General features: G+C 41.4%; 1 protein-coding gene across 1 annotated transcript in view; it reads right to left on the bottom strand.

Annotated features, from left to right (window-relative positions):
- Nucleotides 1–20,921, bottom strand: part of GLI3 (GLI family zinc finger 3) — a 263,430-nt gene that overhangs the window by 68,076 nt on the left and 174,433 nt on the right. Inside the window, exons 5-7 of the mRNA XM_063113777.1 lie at nucleotides 13,528–13,733; nucleotides 11,044–11,190; nucleotides 6,854–7,055 (exon numbers count right to left, since the gene is read on the bottom strand). Of these exons, the coding sequence (XP_062969847.1) occupies nucleotides 6,854–7,055; nucleotides 11,044–11,190; nucleotides 13,528–13,733 (555 nt within the window). The remainder of the gene's footprint in view (nucleotides 1–6,853; nucleotides 7,056–11,043; nucleotides 11,191–13,527; nucleotides 13,734–20,921) is intronic.

The following is a 20,921-nucleotide window of genomic DNA, read 5'->3' as shown; positions in this document are numbered from 1 at the left end:
GGTACACTAAACTCCTTAATAATGGCATGATAAAGAAGCATGATTTGATTCATATTGGAAGGGCAAAAAGAGCTGATTACAATTTTGAACAGATTTGTTTTACATAAAAATGAAGAAAAAAATTGAAAAAAAAAATTAAAATAGACATCAGGACCTTCTATTACCCAGTCACTGCACACTTAAAGGTAAAAAGCTACATTTTATAATTTAATATCAACCCACATGGCATTTTTCACCCTTCCCTACGGTAACAGCTTTTCCTTAGAGCTGCCACGGGCATGTCTCACTTCCACGTCACTGCAGTGCTAGGTTCTATGGTGCCAGCACGTACATACGTGGGGGAAGGGTCAGGGGGGATGTTTCAGCAGAAGGCTCATCGGTTTCCAGGTTCATTCTCTGGAATGTTTCCATGATCTAGAATGGCCTGCACAGGGTGGGCAGGCAGGCAGGCGACTGATTGGAGAGCTAAACAACAGTAGAGCCCTGGTGTGGGTGCTAAGGGGCGGCTCAAAGCACAAAGGCACCATCTCTCAGTGCAAAGTGAAGAGTAAAGAATATGTGGTGGCACCTTTGGGTTATAAGGAAATGTCATCTTTTAAATGTAAAATCAACTTTACCTACCGGCCATCTATAAACACTTTTTTCCCCAATTGTTTTGGTTGTTAGAGTTTGCTGAATTTTTCAAACATCCTTAAGAGAAACTTATGTGATACCATTAGGATGTATTACCTCAGGACAGGGCACTGGGATTAAGAAAGTTCATGCTGTAAGAAATCTAGTTTTCTACAGGCTGAAGAATCCAATGATGATATTTACCTTCCAGTATCCCATATCTCTTAATGCTCTTGCTCATGAAACCAATATTGGAGATAAAGTCAGGCTACAGGTAACGCAGAGAGATAACATGAGGGCACCACAACGTGAGAAACTGACTCCCAGAAGAGAGAGAGAAAAAGGGGTAGAAGCTGCATGTTAATCAAAACCAAACTTTGTGGCTACTTTGTGGCTGTTGTGCTAGCCAGGTAATCCACTTTATGGTGACAGCTGTGGAATTTCCTGTACAACAGCTGCCATTCAAAGAACAGTTTTTTTTTCTAGTTTTATAGAGAAGGGGCCAACCTCTATCATTATTTATATAAGTGTGGTATAGGAATGCATGCATGCAAGTGCTTCCATGATAGTTCCCAGGGCAAGTTTATTGGAAAACTCAGCCGAGCCTCAGAAGTAAAGAGCACAGAGACACACACACTCAAAAAACGAGTAAGGGTCCCACCACCCACATGCCATAGGCAGCATATGCAGTCACAGTGCCCTGGAGAAAAATCCACTAGGCTTCAAATTATGAATGTGTTCTAAAAACCTAAAAAGCTACTTGCCATTAAAAAACCAGATAGATGAGACCCCCACAGACATGAATAGCAGTGACACACTCTCCACTGAAATTGGGTTCAAACTACCTAGGATCATGTAATTAGTCAGCCATGTAGACGTGATTAAAAAAAATCATATGTTAATATAAGCATAATCAATTTCTTCAAAACATCATCAGATATTATTATTTCTCTGTTATAAACAGCATTTCACACCAATCCTTTTAGCCATGCCTCCCATTTGAGGATTTCTGAGAGAAAAGGAGGAATGAAGTTCAGAGCTAGACCCCAGGCTGAATCCATGCTTCTGCCACGTAAGTAGTCGAGTGCCTTTGCTTTGGCCCACTAATGTCTCTGCACACCAGTCTCCTCACCTGTAAAACTAAACAGGCTTATGGGCAGCCTCCAAGCTTCCTACTGCTCTTAGGTCACTGGTCCAAGATGCTGTGACATAGCCTGACCCCTGCCTGTGGTGCCAACCCTGTGCCTTGGCTACCCTGCCCTTTGTTTACTGTCACCTGGTGCCCTGGTCTGCTGACAGTTCCCATCTGAGGGCCTTCGTCTGCTCACCCTTCTTCTCAGAAGGTTGTAGAAAGCTCCTCCTCCTCCTCCAGGTCTCAGCCTCCTGGCCAGGCCACCTGCATTAGGCCCTCCGAGCTATTCTTTCTGAATGCCTGGGTCATTTCCTTTACAGCACTGACTAGAATCCTTAAAAGTTTGTTTTGTTTGCTCACTCATTCATTCATTCATTCACATCTGCATAAAGGCTCTTCCCTTCTATGAGTTCCACGAAGGTGGAGGTCATGTCTCTCTATTCATTTTTGTAGCCCCCATGTCCAGCACAGTGACTAGCACATAGTTAAACTCAGCTCAGTATTTGGGGAACGAATATTGATTAAATGACATACTATGTAAAACTGACTATCGCATTAGGAAGTAAATGAGAACTAACCTTCTTAAGTAGCATTAGTTACTCTCACTGATATTGGGGGAAAGATAGTTGTCTTACAATTTTTAGAAGATGGAATCAGAATTTTAAAGACACCAGTAACTTGGCAGTGCATTCATCTATTCTTCAATATGTTTCTCAACTCATTTTTGCATTGTTTATCCAACATAAACAAGCCGTTTACTCTGGCACCAGCACAAACCAAGGAGCCGTGGAGACCAAACTTGGTGCCTACCGTGCCTCAGGGAGCACCAACGGGCAGCCAGATACAGCCACTTTCTAGGGCCCTACTGTGGGAGAGGGTGACAATGCGCCAAGCGGAAAGCACAGCCAGCTAGCCAGGCTGAGCGCATCGGCGGGGGCAACAGAAAACCCCGCACGCACTTGTAAGTTGGAGATCTTGGCACCCAACTGAGAGGGGAATATGAGCATGGAATATGGAACCCCATTTTTGTTATCTTTCCCTGGCTATCCTGACCTAAAACTACTGAGGGTATGAAACCAGTTTTATTTTAGCCATTAAACTGAAGGTGAGAAAGCTGTATTTGGTGGGTTAGAAATGAGCGGGTTACTGGTTTCTTCACTGCACTTACATTTGCCAGAAGACTACAGGAATATGAAGGTCATTTTAGATGTCTTCTTTTCCAATGGCGGTTCAATTTCCAGGGGTAAGGTATTAGCAAAGGTATGCTATTTTTACTCTAATGGGGTTATATATCTACTTATAAGTTATTCTTAACTATACAGAGTGGGGGTAGCAGGCAGTTTGATAAATGTGAATAGATGGGAATCTTCAGGGTGATAGAGAAGTTACAACTTCTTGAAACACAAAATATTTCACAACATACTTTCCCATGAGCATGGAATTATTTTTTTAAACTATTTTAGTTACAGATGAAAAAAGACTTGTGATGTACATTTGGACAGTATGTCTGAAAAAGTCTGACATAATCAAGTATATGTTTTAATATGTCAAGGGGCTTTTGTGAATAAATATTTGTTGTATATAGTATTTGTATAGCAGACTGAATTATGTAAATTGTAAACACAAGAACCATACACGTCTCAAGATAGACATTTGCTATTTTACCCTTTTATTTTGTATCATCCCTCCATCTCTATCTCTATACATCTACCAACCTACGAGCATGTAATACAACATTCATATAGACTGTAACTTCTGGAAAACCAGAATTATTTATCTACCATGTAGAAATAAAGAGGGTAAATGGAACTCTAGTTACTTGTGAAAGAGCTCTTTTATTCATTCATTCAAGGACTATCTGTTGAACAGTGTCAATGTGAAAGGACACAGGTATTGTAGGGTGGGGACAAGATGCATACAGCTCTTAACTTTCTGGTGCTTGTGTTCTACTGGAGGGAAACACAGCAAATTATGGAGCTTTCAAATAGTGGTAAATGCTATTATCGGCCTCTTTGAGAATAACATTTGAACTACAGCACAAATGTGAAGGAGACAGCTATGTTATTTTTTAGAAAACTGAATGAGTATCTTTAGATATTTAATAACATCTTTAGGAACTTAAATGACATCATTACAGTATGCAATGCCAACACCAACAGCAGATTAGGTATGAGAAAACAGGTCATTGTTAAAGTCAAATGAGTTTGGGGTAAATTATCAAGTGGGGGATTGGATGCTGCCTCTGATGCCCTCCATGCATGGGACTTTGCCAGCTTCATCCTGCAAAGACCCCTACTGATGTGGAAAGCAAGGGCAACACCACTCGCTTCCCCAAACCGCTGTGATGTGAAGACAGGGCATGTGCCTGGTGCCTGCCCTGTCACTGTCGCAGAGATTACATGCACCTGAAGTCCACATTCTCTCATCTCTCTCATTCTTGAGAACATCAGCTGCCCTTTCCAGATATCTTCATGCTTCTGTCCTTTCCCTGTCACCCACTGGTCCTACCACTAACTGATCATTCCTGAAGTCAGTTTTTAGACCTCACAAAATGAAACTTAGAAGAGGGGCAAGCAAAGCACTAATGTTTCTCTAGCTAAAGGGCTGGTAAGCAGTGCCAATGATAATTATTGTAATAATATTACACGGCAGGTTGATCTCCCCTTGGGTCATCTGTGTCACATTCCATGCGTTAGAAGCAGCATATATCCTAACACACAGCGGATGTGTGTAAAGAATGAGCTGTCACACTGAGGGGGAAGTTGCCACGGAAAGGCTCAAAGGCAAGAAAGGAGATAGTAGGTGCGTGATGGGCTGGGTCTCCTTGGACCTTCCACCTTAATGTGAACAAAGCGGCTGGTGTAGAACCTTGGAGACAGGGGAAGATTATTTCAGTCTCTTGAGTACTGGTACTAGCTTACCTATGCAAAGGTGAGGAGACTAAGAAGCTTGAGAAAATGCTGGGGTAAGAATAAAGAGAGCACCTTGACCATTTGTGTGCCATGTTCTAATCTAAGTCCGTCAAGATAGCTGAGCAGATCACAGAGGGAAGAAAAAATAAAGAGGGAAGAAGCAAGGGAAAGGAATGTTCACAAAGCAATTTTGGTAAACATCATTCGTATGAATATCACTGTGTGCAACATTTCTTATACTTAGATCCTATGACTTCTGGTCAAGCCACATAATGATTGCGTACTCTCGGCTTATTGAGATGTGTTCCATGGCATCTGTGATCTGGGAATATCTGCCAGGAGTGCAGGAACAGCCAGGCCATGGTTCTGAGACCAGCATGCTTCCTAGGGCCAGACTGGATGTCACTGGCAGAGAGCAGCCAAGCTGCAGGCTCTTCTCTCCTGACGGATCCTCCCAGATCAGTTCTCCTGAGACTTTGCCCAAGGGTAGGAATCTCACTCCACCACTGCGGATCCATGCTGGCTTTAATCAAATGTGCCCCTCTCCTATACAGTGTGTGTCTTTATCTGTAGTTTACAAATGTGAAGACTGAACTTAGAGCCAAAGGGTAAGTTAAGGTTTGCCTAGCTGGTTGGTGGCAGAGCTGGAATCTGGCTATAGATATATCCAATTCCAAAGCCTACATTTGTAACTCCAGCGGCTAATTCTGGAAACACCCCAGGACCACTCCTATGAACTGACTGCTACCATGTGAGTAGTTATCTGCTTCTCTCCATGTTTCCACACTTTATTGACCAAATAGAAAAAAAAGAAAGAAAAGGAGACAGTGACATAGATCAAAACTGGGATTTATAATACTTAAACACTAATTTGCCTGCCAAGAAGCCTCACTGATAATTGAACAAGAAAACAATTAAAACTGTATTGGAGAACGTTATGGAAAAAACAATGGTATTCATTATTTCTGGTAAACGTAGGTATGTTACTAAGGCAAACACTTTTGTCTCCCAGAATGTTGAGGTTTCCCTAATATATATATCCACCATACTAGAGTGTCAACTTTAACAACTGTAGCTATTGCCCATTCATAGGAACAAACAAAACATAATTTAAAAGCAAGGCTAGTGAAAACAGCCCTTAGCATGTACTTTTAAAGCAAGAAATCTTCTGTGGTTTGCAAAATTATAATTCAGAAAAGTTTCTAGAAACAGAATTCTTAAATTTTTGGTGAAAAATTTAGGGGAAATGGGAGCTAAAGTTTATAACCAAGATTACTTAATTAATTAGAATACTGTCTAATTCTACATCTCAAATTATCATTTGTGATCTAGCTTGGTTCAAACAATAAATGATTAGCTGACAAAAGCAGTTTAAACACACCTGAAATTCCTAAATCGGCTTACTTTTATTCCCGACTTACTGACATCTGCCCACATTTGATCACTAACAATGAGAAATATTTAATATTAATCATGTTTACAAAAGCCCGTGTGTGTATCTTCACATGAAATTACTGCGCTGCCGTAACACACTTCATGTAAGAAACTGTCAAAATGCTTTCCTTCTACAGCAAAGGCACAGGGTCAAAATTGAGATCTTTCAAATTAAGCTAAAAATACTTAATCAGAAAACACGGCAATATTCTTTTGCCAGATTTCCTCTAACTGTGCCTTACAATGTCATCTGCATTTATTTTCCAATAGACTAAAAACCCTACTGTTAACTTTTTCTTTCTCCCTCCTGCGAGACTCCTTTCTCTCAACAGTCGTGAGACAAGACTTTTGCCATGACTGGTCTCTTTATTTCTGTGTTTTTGTTCTGTACACTTGTCACACAACCAGGTATGAAGTTAGTTTTTCTCAAAAGAACTATTATTAGTAAGAGAAGGTATGAATATAAAAAGATTTGCCAGCCATACTCATTGTACCTAAGAAGTGGATTTCGTCATAACTGAGTAACTGTTATTTCTATATGTGGGTTACTGATTAATGTCTGCAAAATATAGTATTTTTGGCCCAATAACTAGCTTTCCGATTCATTATCATGATATTTGACCTGCATTCCAGTGCAGGCACAGTGTCATGCTGCTTTATTCCTCCTCATAGGCAGTCGATTCTATAAATGCAACACTACAGGTGCAGTTAAGTGCTGACATTTTATTTAAAAAACACATAATGGATTCTGGAAAATACATACCTGATTGCACTTGCAGATAAGTGGCCATAGGAGCCACTTGCTGAAGAGCTGCTACGGGAATTATTGAGAATTGTGACCAAGGAGTTGGGAGACGTCCTTATCATGGTCTGAAGGTCAAAGCTATGATCGGACAGTGGTGATATGGACAGTGTACGTTTTCGGCTCGGCCTGGCTGACAGCCTGGGGCTGGGAAATCTGGTGCCTGTAATACAAAACAAAAACTGATTACCGGCAGTTGGACTCTATTCTGTTATTTATTGCTATTTGCCCGTGTGGAAGAAGTGAAGGATAAGAAGCCAGCAACCTGTGGTGACAAGTACCTTTCCTCCCCCTTGTGATCTACTGGCTACAATTGAGGAAATTACGGAGAAATATTTATCTTCCAGGGGCTTACCTCGGGGGAGCTCTGTTTATTAATGTGCCGGCAAAATGATAAATTGCTAAACAAAAGGGAGAGACTTTTACGTGTTACCCCTCTCATTTCTAGTGATTTATGAATCTGACAGCTGCTTAGCTATTCTCATCATTAATTCACCACAAGCGACAAAGACAGTGGTTCCCACAGTGGCAACACGCCACCCTCCTGCCCCAACACACATTTAAGCCAACGAGACGAAGGAAAAAATGAACTAAAGTATCCTCAGACAAAATGTTCAGCTTAGTTACGTCCTAATTTCCTCATGATTTCTGCAGTTATCTGCTCCACAGTATACGTAAATGGTTACTAAAACAACTTATAAATACATTACCCTAAATTAGTGGTTCTTAATTAGGGGCGATTTTGCCCCTCAAGGGACATCTGACAACATCTGGAGATGTTTTGGTTGTCACAACTCAGGGGGTGCTGCTGGCATCTGGTGGGTAGAGGCCAGGGCTGCTGCAGAACATCCTGCAAGCACAGGGCACCCCACAACAGAGACTATCTGGCCCAGAAGCACCGCAGTCGAGGGCCCTGGCCCTAAATTCTCCATAATCTAAGAGAATAAATCCTAAAAAAACATTTAAAATCTTGGGATGTTGTTTGTTTATAGATTTTTCTAAAGTGGGGGAAAGCAGGATCATAATGACTGTTGAGGTGCCTGTGAGCACTGTAATTCTGTGAACCTCGCTTCTCCAGTCGGAACTAACAGAGGACAATGCATTTATTAGAATTTTTAGCCTTCAAGAAGATTCCACCAATGGAGTCCTAATCTGGAGGTTAGTAACTCAAACACATGCCAACTTAATATAATGATTTTTAACTGAAGAGCTAAGAATTAAACGCCCATTTGCATTCAAGTTTGGTAGGTATTAGAGATCTGAATTTCGGGGCACTGCCACAAATGTGGCGCTCAGGTCCACTCCTGCTCTTTGAAGGTCACATGTACATTAGAGTCATCAAACTAAAGTTTAATGAAAGAATGAGAATACAGTCCCAGTAGTTAAGAGGCAAATCAAGCATGATTAGTTTTAAACAAAAACACAAGGTTTCCACAATTTCATAGGATGGGTATGCCTGCTTCCAAGGCCATGGCAATTTTATGGTATCCAGAAAACTGAAATAGGAGGTAAGACTTAAGAACAAGTCCAGACCCTTGGTTTCCAGAAAACTCACTGGGAATTTTCCTTCAGCAGAGATGGATCCTGACACAGAAACAATCCAACATGCTCTGAGATAATATAATGAAAGGGAATAGATGAATATGAAAGACTTCATAGTGAATTCTCTACAAATAAGAAAAAATAAACCACACACTGGAACTTAGTAAGTTAGTACCATCCGAGTGTAAAATGGAAAACCAATTTGAATGACAAATGTGGTACTTCTTTAAATTTTTCTTTCAAGCCCATTTGAAGTAAGTTCCTTCATGTAGAATAGCTTATTGCCAGCCTGATTTAGGGCATTTTAGTACAAAACAGCAATCCCAACTATGTATCTATTTTTAGGTACTTAAATCAGAATCTTACTTTTATTACGGCATCTGCCTTAAACACAACTGTTTCACATTTACTCACTAGGCGAGGCTAATTTCATCAAAGAAGTTTTTCAATGAAGTACATGCCACTTCCAAACAATTCCAAGCATAAAACAGATTTACTGTCAACTTCCATGTATTCCTCGACAATAATAATCTTTCTCAATGGGACTCAGTGATCACTGGCAGAGTTAGAAATAACAAGACATGCACACATCCCATTCACATGGGCATATCTTTACTCTTTTAAATCACTGGAACGAACATTTCTAGTTGTTTAAATCACCAACTCGCGGCCTCACGAGACCTTTTCGGCCTTCCCCTGGAACCTTCAGGTCACACACGGCCTGCTGCTCAGAGGGCATCCTCTCTGCCTTTCCCTCTGAGACTGGCTCTGATTTAAGTCAGTTTCTACCAATAGAGATAGTGTGATTTTCAGGGGCCCTCATCTCTAGGATGTTTCTTACAGGGATTACTTGCTCTTGTATTTTTTAAGGTCACTCTAATCCCAAGAGATAGAATTAAAACCATAAACAGCCCAGTTTGTTCTAATGTGTACATATTAATGCTCTATCTCACATCTTGCTGAAACCCAGAGCCCCCTTACTGTTCCAACACAGCTATCTCCGATCTGGTTTTCTGTTAATTGTTTTGTTTCTTTATTCTAATAAAAAATTCTGACAAAGAAAGGTTTCTTTTTATGTGATGAATGATAGGACATCTAAATTCCTACTAATGACAATCAATTTACCATATACTCAGGCAAATTAAAATTCCTTTAATTAGTTTTTACAAAGTAAAAGGGTAGCTTCATCCTTTATTTAGATAAAAACCGCCACTGCCTGACTAAACACATTCTCATCAAATAGGGAAAGTAATGTGGATTGACCTTCAAAGATTCTCTCTTATTTTAATTCTTTATTTGCAGATTTTAAATAACTAATTTGCATAATAACAACGAACTTTTTTTTTCAACAATCGCTAATTGAAATGTGGTTATGATGAATCTGAAATGTGGGCTCTCTACTTTATAAAGATGAACAACAAAACCCCTGCAGGAAATGTAATGTGTTTCCTTTACTTTGTGTGATGATGAGCTCCCCAATGGAAACCAATGCAAGTTCATGTTCCTATGGAATACACTAAGTGATTCCTGGTGGTAAGGACACTAAGGCTGTAGAGTTTTACCTGTGTGGACTAGGCACCCTCTCTCTATTTCAAACCTGAAGACTGAATTACTAAAGAGCTAACAAATGCACATCCTCTGTGAGAGAAGAGTCCAAACAGATCACAGATGAAAAAGCACATGCTAATCACTGCTGCGAGAAATGACAGACAGAACTCCAAGCATACACCCTACTGGAAGTCATACTGTTGTCATAGTCAAATACAGTGGCTTCTGTTTGACAGGTGACTTGGAAGGCACTTTGGAGTTAACCCTGGCACCTTGCAAATGGATGTGTACTTACAGGATCTGAATAGATGAGGGCTCTGGGGTGCTCTGAAAAGTGGTGATCACAAGCTCATTTGTCTGTGCATCTACACACATGACCCAAAGGAATCAGCAGGTGCCTTGAGGGACCCCAAAATAAGTGATATAACATGCATCAAACGATTCCATTTTTCTTCCACTGCTGTGTACTAAAAGTAGTCCCTTTTGATTTGGAAATGGTTTTTATTTTTTCTAGGTATAACTATTCTGATCCTCTCACGCATTCAGCAGCTATAAAAGGTCTTAGTGAAATATAATTCTTTAATGTAAAGAACATACAAGGGCAAAATAAATCATTTAATGTTAAAAATATAAATCAAATACAGGTATTTTTTTAAATTAATTTTTAAAGCATAAAATCCATGAAACCAAGGAGTGACTATGTGAAGTCCATTCATATACCAAATGTTTCCTTATTTTGTTATCAAGACAAGCAGGGCAAAACAGTTTTTTTGATCAGTTATATTTTTATATAGCTGTCAAACTACCATCTCCTGCATCTGCCAGTTCACTGGTAACCTTGAGTTAAACAGAGAGTCCTAGGGTGGCCAAACCTATGGAAGCTTCCTAGAAGACCGAGGGACCCAGACCACCAAATAGCATAGTTCTCCTTCCACCACTCTGGATTGAAAAGTTAGACTATCATGTCATCTTTGTGTTCTTCCTCTCTATTTTGTAAATTAGCACTTGCACTGCACCCCTCCCCCGACCCCTGGACTCCAGAAAATGGACCGGTCACGTACTGTCCATGGCATGAAGATATTCCATGTGGATGGCCCCAGCACCGGCGGTGGCAGCCGAGGGGAGGATGTCTGCATAGGGGCTGCGCTGGCCAGTTAACAGAGCCATCTGATGGTAGTATTCTGCTGGGCTGACTCCAGCGTGGGGAGCTAGAAGAGGAGATGGGAAAGGTATGGTCACTTGTTGGAAGCAGCCCAAAGTCCACTGGTCACGCACCTCACATACGCAATTCCTTTTATGGCTCATTTTAGTAAAGCTCCTTTAACTCACGTTGTGCTTTCACTGTTGTCTATGAGGTAGCTTTTATTTGAAAATAAAACTGAAGAAAGGAACAGAAAAAATATAATACATTACAAGTTTTTAAAATGATTAGTCTAAAGAAATTTTCAAGAATTCAAAATGATTAAAATGTATATATACGTATAACCATGTTTGCCTTCCAAAATAAAGGTGTTTTATATCAAATCACTGTATGTTCACATTTTTTACAAGAGTAGACAACTCAGACAAGGATGATATCTTTCCAGACATACTTAAAACATTTCCCTAAGCTTTCTGGCAAGAGTGTCTGAGCTAACTCTCACTGACAGGAAGAGTCGGGATTTACAAGAAGAAAAAAGGCAGCACAGCTTTAACCACACACAACTGAACGATCTGCTGCAATCACACGTTCCGTCATTTAAAAGCTCGCCTTTGCATTTTTTTATTACAAAATCAAAAAGAAAATATACCTATCAATATGGAGCAATTTACTGGCAAGAGTCAGCTTTATAAGAGTGGGATAATAATCGGTTCCCACCTGACAGTTTATATGTAAAAACAACAAGATATTGTAGCAGTTCTGAGAGTGGCCAACAGATTCACAGAGATCTGGATTCAAACCAGCTCCAAGAGATTGTCAGGAGCAAAAAGAGAAATGATGCACATAAGGTGCTTATTAGCACAATCAATAAAAGTTAGTTTACAATTATTATCTAGAAGCACCAACATCCTAGCAATAGGTCTGTGAATGTTTTACATTTGTGTCCATATACTTTTTTATAGCAGATCAACCAATTAAAGCATATTTATTCACACTCATCGAGTGCTATGAAAAGCAGATAAACAAACTTTTCAGTAGATCAATTAGAGATACCACCCTCCACTGGCCCAACTAAACTTCCACAAGCCAGGCACGGCTCCAAGTCCATCATCAGCTGGCCTCCCTCTCTCCCTATCTGTTCTCCTTGTTAGTATTTTCCAGCGACTCCCAAGCACCCCGTGGAGGAGACTCTTCATGTTTCCCATTGCAAAATAAAATCCAAAGCAGAACTACTAACTCATATTTCCTAAGAAACTTCTTGCAGCTTCCCACCATGCCCCACCAGCCTCAGGAAGTAGTCTACAAGGAGAACGTGGGTGGTGCAGAGAAGCTGCATCAGACGCTGCTCAGTGAAATGAAGTGCGTGGTGTCTCTCGCTGCTGTGGAATTAGCAGCAGCAACTTGTGATCTGTTGCAAGGAACTTATAACTTGCTATCTGCAATTAATAAGGCTTATGCAGTTCTACATCTTAATTCAGATTCCAGTGATTGTGGGCAAGCAAATTTGTGTATTCATGCATGAGATGGGAAATACTTTAAATGGTTTACGACTTGACAGTAGGGGAATATACAGCACCAATTAAAAAGAGTTACGTGAAAAGTAATTCACTGGGAGGCTAACAGAACCAGCAGGAATTTGATACTTGAGAGCCTAAAGTAAGCAGCAAGTACTACAGAAATTAAGTTGGTTTCCTTTCCCACCACATTCCTCTTCCAGATTTCATGACATAGTCAAGGGAAAAAGGCACATGCAACAGGTCTGGACCATGATATTTTCTAAGACCTAGCTACTCAAAGCCTGGTCCCAGGACGAAAAGCACTGACATCACCTGGTACGTTTTTAGAAGTGCAGAATCTCAGGCCCCACCCAGCCCCACCCAGTGCAGAATTACATTTTATCCAGATGCCCTCCATATGCACATTACAGCTTGTGAAGTGCTGCTCCAGTAGACACATCTGCATAACTGTTCCTCTCTGACATGCAGAACAGGAAAGTGCTCACCAGAAGGTGAGGAAAACGCTCAGGTTTCTCATGCACATGTGTGAATGGCCACAGGTCTGATCACACGTGGAGCAGAACAGAACAATGGTAAGAACAAGGATCTGGGAGCCAGGGAGACCTGGCTGTGAGTAACCCTCTGCCACTCCCTAGCCAGAGAATGAAGGGGTTGTAAGCAACTTGACCCCTGTGCACACTGCTATTCTCACCTGAAAATGGCTATAGAGAATACCACCTGCATATAGGTATTATAACGCTGAATCAAAATCATGCACTTAAAGCACTTAGTACAGTGTCTGGTACATGAGAAACACTCATTAAGTATATCTACTTTATGCAATGTCCCAAGTGAGGTGCAGGAGGAGGTGGCATAACCCCGGGAAGCAGAATTGGTCGGAGACTTACCATCTGTAGGGCTCAGACCCCGGGCTGCTGAGATCATGGAGAGGGACGGGCTGCTGTGCAGAGACCGGATGTAGTCCATGTAAGGGTTAATGTAGGGATGCGGAGGGCTGAAGGGAGACTCGGATGCTGCAGCAGGGTTCCGGTGCGGGGAGATCCGAATGAAGGGCAGGTCTGAATATGTCGGGCTACTAGACAAGGCAGAAGGCCTGGGCACAAAGAGAACCGGACATGAGAGGCAGGCATGAGACAGACGTCTCTACAGGCAGAGGCTGTCTGCAAGAGGAGGTAAGTGAGACTGCATTGGAACTCAAGCTGTCCTGGGGAAAAATATCAGGCATATGCATTTCTAGTTCCTGAAAACCAGGATGATATAACGCAGGCAGAACATTTCTATGCAATTATTTGGGCACAGAAAATCGACCTTTGAGAAATTTCATGGCATTCCGATTATAGGAAAATAAAGGCCAGCCTTTGGACTCCCCCATGAGATGAAATTCTAAGTAACAGGCAACTGAACTTAAAGTGGTTGCTCTGATTACATTTTCCATTTGACCCAAACATTAATGTCACGTTTTAAAACTTACCTCCTATCATCATGGTGGAGAAAGAAAGAGAAGGAAAGAGGGAAGGGAAGGGAAGGAACCTCGAGTATGTCAGGTCTGGAAGTGTGGGCATGCACACGCAAAGCTGCCCATGAACAAGGAAGGAGCGGAACTGCAAGTGTCTGTAAGAAATGTGAGGTCGGTTATTCTACATCCACGCACAGGCTTAGTTTCCAAGGGTCACACAGCAGAGAGTAAAACCAGTTTCACAGATCTGGGTTTCGCTGTCTGATGGCAGCTTCTCTCTCTGTGAGGCAGCACTGAGAACCAGTTTTCCGCTACCCGTTTTTCATGTGGCACCGTATTAGCTACGTTCAGTGAGCCATCAGTAAGCAAGCGCTCCCGCGGTGAGAAAGCTGAATGGGGTTTTGATCAAGCTTCTGCCTTAGTTATAACGAGCTAAGGTAGAACACAAGCTTTTGGCTAACAAAAATAAATTCTGAAATGTTCCTTGCTACCGCCACACTCTGACCCACTCTTGGACATTCCTCCCTCTGCCCCCTCACCCGCAGCCACCCCATAAGTCCCCCAGGCCAGCAGTCTCTAACAAGGCCAGTCTGTGCGACACCCTGGCCTTCGTTTCCCTTCTCTAATGGAAGACATCTGGGGTGGATGGCCCAGTGGGCTGCCTATGACAGGTTCAACACTTGTTTCCTCCCTGTCCTCAGTCACGGAGGGTATGGCCATAAAGGGGAGAGGCCCTGACAGAGGCAGATCAACTGAAAACGGCAAATTCCTCTTACGCCACTGGCTTTAGGAGTGAAACGGAAGGGAGGAGAAACACGTCTCCTCACAAAGCAAAGCACCGGCCCCCATCACGCTGTCACAACGTAATCTCGTAGGAACCAGCCCCACGAAGTGCACAGCACAGGCACCGGATAAACGAAACCAGAGATCAGATAATGAATTTTCTCTCAGCAGAAAATAAGAGAGATTGAAATACGGTCTGCGTGTGGGGAGGGGTGTGTGGAGGATTTTCTCACTTCTTACTTTTTAAAATTTTGAATTTAAACCAAAAAAAAAAAAAAGAATTGAGGCTTTTTATGTGTTACTCAGATGTCACCTAAATTTACATGTGGGAAGAGTATGAAATCAACACCAGGAAATCGCTATTTCTTTTCAAAACAACTTGAGGCTTTCATACCCACTCAGAGATTAGTAAAACTTCTCATGTTTAAGTAGAAATTGGAGCAACCTCTTAGTCTATTTTAGCTCTTTACTATAAAACCAGTTAGCTTGTGTCATTGGTTAAATCATCCCCGACGTTCCAGTTTAGACACGTTTGCTCTTCTAAGGTGTGCACCTCTAAAGGGTATGAGAGATGCTCCAGTTCATGAATTCATTTTCTCCCAGAAAGGACAACCAATCCTTCCAAGCTGATTTAAAAGTATTTCTTACAAAACACAAACTCATTTACAGATTTATGCTGACACTGCTGCAACAGAGATCTAGTAGAGCAACCATTTCAAGAAATCCATGAGATGACACCTGGACAAACTTGTGAGATCGACGAGAAACTCCGTCAGAACAATTGGAACTAAAATTCAGCACAGGCAATGGCATTTCTTGCTGGATTTTTCTGACTTAGACAAAGATTGGAACCCATCATTTTTTTCTAAAATTCCAGAACTGAGAAGAGTAGTAAGAGTATTCCTAGTGGTCCAAACTCTACTTTGGAGAGTCACACACAGGACACCCAAACAGATGTAGGAAAATGCAAGAATCACTGCAGTCAGGCACAGGCAGCCACCTATCCCAAAGGAAGCCAAAGGAGCTCCTGGCTCCTTAATAGTGACTGTAGACATCTGACGCTCACACCACTGACTCACTTTGATGTGACTTTTCCCATCAAAAGACTGAAAGTAACCACTCAACGAGCTTCCCGTGGTCACTCAAGACCTGGTTGCATCTTCCCGGCTGCAGTGCTGGGCTCCACAGTCCCTTCCTACACTGGTAAGAAGCAACAGTGGAAAGGAGGGTTCCTCCAGCACTTGCAGATAAAGTCAGGAAACTTCACCCTACTAGGGTAGACGTCATATTCCACAGAGATGCAGCTGAGGAGATATGGGGTCACCTATTTCCAAACAGAGCAGGTGGGACATGCCTTCAGATGGAGTGCAAATAAGAAAGCTGTAAGTTAATTAAATGCCCTAAAGAAACAAACTGTCTAGTAATAAAAGGTCATCCACTCCCAGGATATGAACAGAAAAGTGTTTAATAAAGGTTACACAGTGAGGGGTCATCAGGAATTCTGGATGTGGTTGTGCCAGACCATCAGCAAAGTGGAAGCCAACATGGGTGGGAGCCATCTCTGCTCCTGGCAGCTGTGGGACTCCAGCTGTGATGCCCACCTCTCCTCGTCCTTGACAGTCCAATGGGGAAGATACCTACCCTCGTGGGGGTCTTGGGAAGTTAATATAAGTAAAGCCTCATGTACTGAGTCTAGTATATAATGAATACTCAATACAAACATACACACACATATAAATACGCACATACATATACGAGGGTACTTCAAAAAGTTCATGGAAAAATGGAATGAAAGATAATACAAATCTTTCTAAGAACTTTTTAAAATACCCTCGTGTGTGTGTGTGTGTGTGTGTGTGTGTGTGTATAATCACGTGAGATTGTACATATCACACACTATGCTAACATAATACTGCTTATACCAACCCATAAACAGAAATATATGTGTGTATATACACATATACATAGAGGTAAACATGTACACACACATATTAGGGGAGGCAAATATAGCATATTATGTGATTTCAAATATTGAAATACTGGAACCCTCGTTCTTTAAATAGACTATTTTTAAGAGCAATTTGGGGTTCATAGCAAAACTGAGCTGCAGTACAGAGATTTCCCACATACCCCCGTCCCCATACATGTATACCCTCTTGCCATTATCAACATCCCCCACCAGAGTGGTACATTTGTGACAACTGATGAATCTACACTGACGCATCATTATCACCCAAAGTCCACAGCTGACATTAAGGTTCACTCTTGTTGGTGTACATTCTATGGGTCTGGACATGTAACCATCACTGAAGTATTATACAGAGTAGTCTCACTGCCCTAAAAATCCTCTGTGCTTCACCAATTCTTCCCTCCTTCCTCCCACCCCATTCCTGGAAACTATTGATCTTTTTACTGTCTCCTTATTTTGCCTTTTTCAGAATAGCTGGATTCCATATAGTTGGATTCATACAGTGTGTAGTCTTCAGATCTGCTTCTTTCACTTAGTAATATGCATGCAAGTTTCTTGCGTATCTTTTCATAGCTTGAAAACTCATTTCTTGTTAGCGATGAGTAGTATTCCATTGTCTGGATGTGCCGCAGTTTACTTATGCCGTCACCTACTGAATGAAGGACATCTTGGTTGCTTCCAACTTTTGGAAATTATGAATAAAGCTGCTGTAATCATCTATGAGCAGGTTTTTGTGTGGACGAATCCTCTTTCCAAAGCAAATTTGAACATACCAGTCTGCTTTGTTCCACTCCCTGTCAGCACCTTCCAAGCACCTCCTTGTATCTCCCAGGATCTCGCTCAGTAAAATCATGAAGCCACATGAAGTGTTTGAGAGCATGAACTCAGTGATTGCATGCAAGGGCTCTGAAGGAACAGGATGTGAATTCAAGCTCTGTCACACACTCTGTCACCCAAGCATCAGTTTCCCCATACATAGACTGTGAACAGTAATTGCTCCCTCGCAAGGCTGCTGTGATGGCTGGAACCCAGGTATGCAAAGACAGGAATGCCATGCCTACTACTGGGCATGCGGTCAGTGGTGGTGGTTGTTGATGTCTCTGTACAACCAGCCAACTGAACTTCTTTTCTTCTGAATCCGAACTCAGCAAACACACGTCCAAATGGCAATTTGGCTTCCTAGCAGAGCAGTGGCTGGTGTTCCGCTTTCCTCACTTTGGTTTCTCACCGAAGGCTGGTAACTTATTAATGCTGTTTCCACATCAGGCTATTGTGAGTTGGGTTAGCATGACATTTCTCTAGTGCTGACGCCTGACAAAAATGAGTTTCTAAGTCCACAAAGCTGAGCATCCAACTTGAACTACAGTGGCACAAGCAGCCACCTCACATGGATGTAAATATACATGCATAAATTGTCGTCTTGAAGCAAAGCTGCTTTCAACCCTACCTAACAGAGCCACTTCTAAATTCTTGTCGTCTGCATGAATAATTTGTCAGTTATTATGTTTCTAACTGTAAAGCAAACCTGAGAGGGAAGGTTAAGCTCCTTCAGCTGAATAGGCAGATGTGTGTTTACTGTTCTGTGGGAGAGCCATTCAGAATTATGACACAGAAGAGGTGAGTTCTGCTGAAAGAGGAGGAGGGAGATATGGAGAAAGCAGCCACAAAATTTCTCATATTAGTGACATGCATTATTTTACACACTGCCATGTACTTGACCTGGTAAATATTTGCCAAGCTTGTCAATCTTCACTGGAGGAGTACAGAAGCACCAGAATTAAAACTACAGGTGTCTCTTTCTTGATTCATACTTTTAGTAGACTGTAGGGAAAATAGGATAATTTAGTCAGGCTCCCTCAGCTCAGGTCTGGTTGGGGGTCGAGCAGCACATTTCTTGTAAACAAGTTGTGTGGGTAGAATTAGTGTGCATGTGCAACAATGGATCTCTTTAGTTTTGTTGCTATTGTGTGTTCTTGAGCTTGTGAAGCAGAAGCTGGCCAGCAGAGCTCATGTCTAACAATAGAGCGTGTTTACAGCTGCTCAGTTTTTCTTTGGACTTTGCTGGTAGCAGTTGAGTTTCTGAGTTTCTTTTTGTACTGCCCAGCTCCTAAACGTATGTGTGCTGAAAAAAGGCTATTCCTTCTTCAGCCAAGGCTCCAAAGACCTTTTTGCCAGTTACCTAGCTCATAGACCTGCATGTGAAGGGTTTGTGAATGGGCTCGAGGGGTCTGTGAGCTCCAGACCCTAACTCTAGCTCCACAGTAGACCCACACAGGGACAGGATTGAAGACTATGCTGGCCTCCCCTCACATTCTTTGTTGTCGTGGCTCTCCATCCTCTCTGTTCTGGGACTGTTTGTTGAAGGCAGGCACAAACCATGGAAAAAAGAACCTAAACAAGAATCAACATCATAGGAAACAGTGAAACTTAGAACTGGCCCAAGAACAGACATCCCATGCTGTTTCTGTTGCAGCCAAAGAGTACAGACATATGCCTGTGACTCTCCAAATTAAAGCATTCAGACTACTGTCTGGGAACCAGAGAGCTCACACTGCAGAGGGTTGTCTGGGCTGCCAGGCAGGGTGCCCCGATCCTGGGGACAATATCCCTGATGGCTTCTACCCCTCTGCCTCCCCAAGGCCATGAAGATTTAAGGAGAGGGTCTCCTTGTTTCCATATCGCCCAAAGGGGAATGGGCAATGCTACGTGAAGCACAATTTCAGACAAGAAAGAAGATAGGGGTTATTTCGATGTTCTCCCAAAAGCCAACAAAACAATGGAACATTTTCCTGTTTGCTTGTGAAGATAATTTTACTTCAGATTAATTTTTTATAAGGTCATGAAAAGAGATTACAATGAAAAAAGTACTGTCATTAGCGGTACACTATGATAGACTTAAAAACAGAAAAACACGCATTGCAAAGAATGACTGGAATTCTTAGCATGAAATATCATTATATAACATAATTCATTATTAAGTTTTCATCTATCTTATCGGGTTACTAAAATGCCAAGATTAAAATCACAGTATTTAATCACTTACATTACCCATTATGAGAGCATTAAACAAGGTTTCTATGCCAGATCATTACAATCTGCTTTCACATTGCTTGGAATGCTGGAAATGTACATATATCTGTTACATCTTTGCCTGAGTGCGCCAACTACTGGAAGACTGAAATGTGTTGGGTTTTTACATAACAAGTTTATTTTTTGTTTAACTTTGTTCTTTATATAACAAGTAAATACCCTACTTGATACACAAGCAAAGGCCCAATAGAGAACAAAGGGTAGTTATTTCTTATAATGTATTATTAACCAATTAATTAATTATTCAATAAGCACAGTTTTAATAAACCAAAATTTGTAATAAAAAATTTGTTTTCCACAAAGCAAAGGAAACAAATACCTAAAATGTCCATGACTTTTTCCCCAGCACCATTTATTAAAGCAGCAGCCTTCTCCCCAATGTATGCTCTTGGTGCCTTTGTCGCAGATCAGTTGGCTGTAAATACATGAGTTGATTTCTGAGTTCTCTATTCTGTTCCATTGGTCCAAGTGTCTGTTTTTATGCCAGTACCATGCTGTTTTACTACAGCTTTACAGTATAATTTGAAGTCAGGTAGTGTTATGCCTCTGGCTTTATTTTTTTTGCTCAGGATTGCTTTGGCTATTTGGGATCTTTTGTTGTTCCATATGAATGTTAGTATTGTTTTTTCCATTTCTGTGAAGAATCTCATTGGTATCTTGACGGGGACTGCATTGAATCTGTAGATTACTTTGGGTAGTATAGACATTTTCACAATGTTAATTCTTCCAAATCCAAGAGCATGGGATATCGTTCCATCTTTTTGTGTTCTCTTTAATTTCTTTCAGCAATGATTTGTAGTTCTTGTTGTAGAGATCTTTCACCTCCTTGGTTAACTTTATTCCTAGGTATTTTATTTTTTTGATGACTATCGTAAATAGGCTAGCTTTCTTGATTTCTTTTTCTGCTAGTTCATTGTTGGAGTATAAAAATGCTACTGAATTTTGTGGGCTGATTTTGTATCCTGCAACTTTACCAAAATCAT

The sequence above is a fragment of the Cynocephalus volans genome, chromosome 11 (genome assembly GCF_027409185.1).
Source record: "Cynocephalus volans isolate mCynVol1 chromosome 11, mCynVol1.pri, whole genome shotgun sequence".
Classification (NCBI taxonomy): domain Eukaryota; kingdom Metazoa; phylum Chordata; class Mammalia; order Dermoptera; family Cynocephalidae; genus Cynocephalus; species Cynocephalus volans.
The sequence above is the reverse complement of the archived record's forward strand: the minus strand, read 5'-3'. Positions and strand labels throughout refer to the sequence as shown.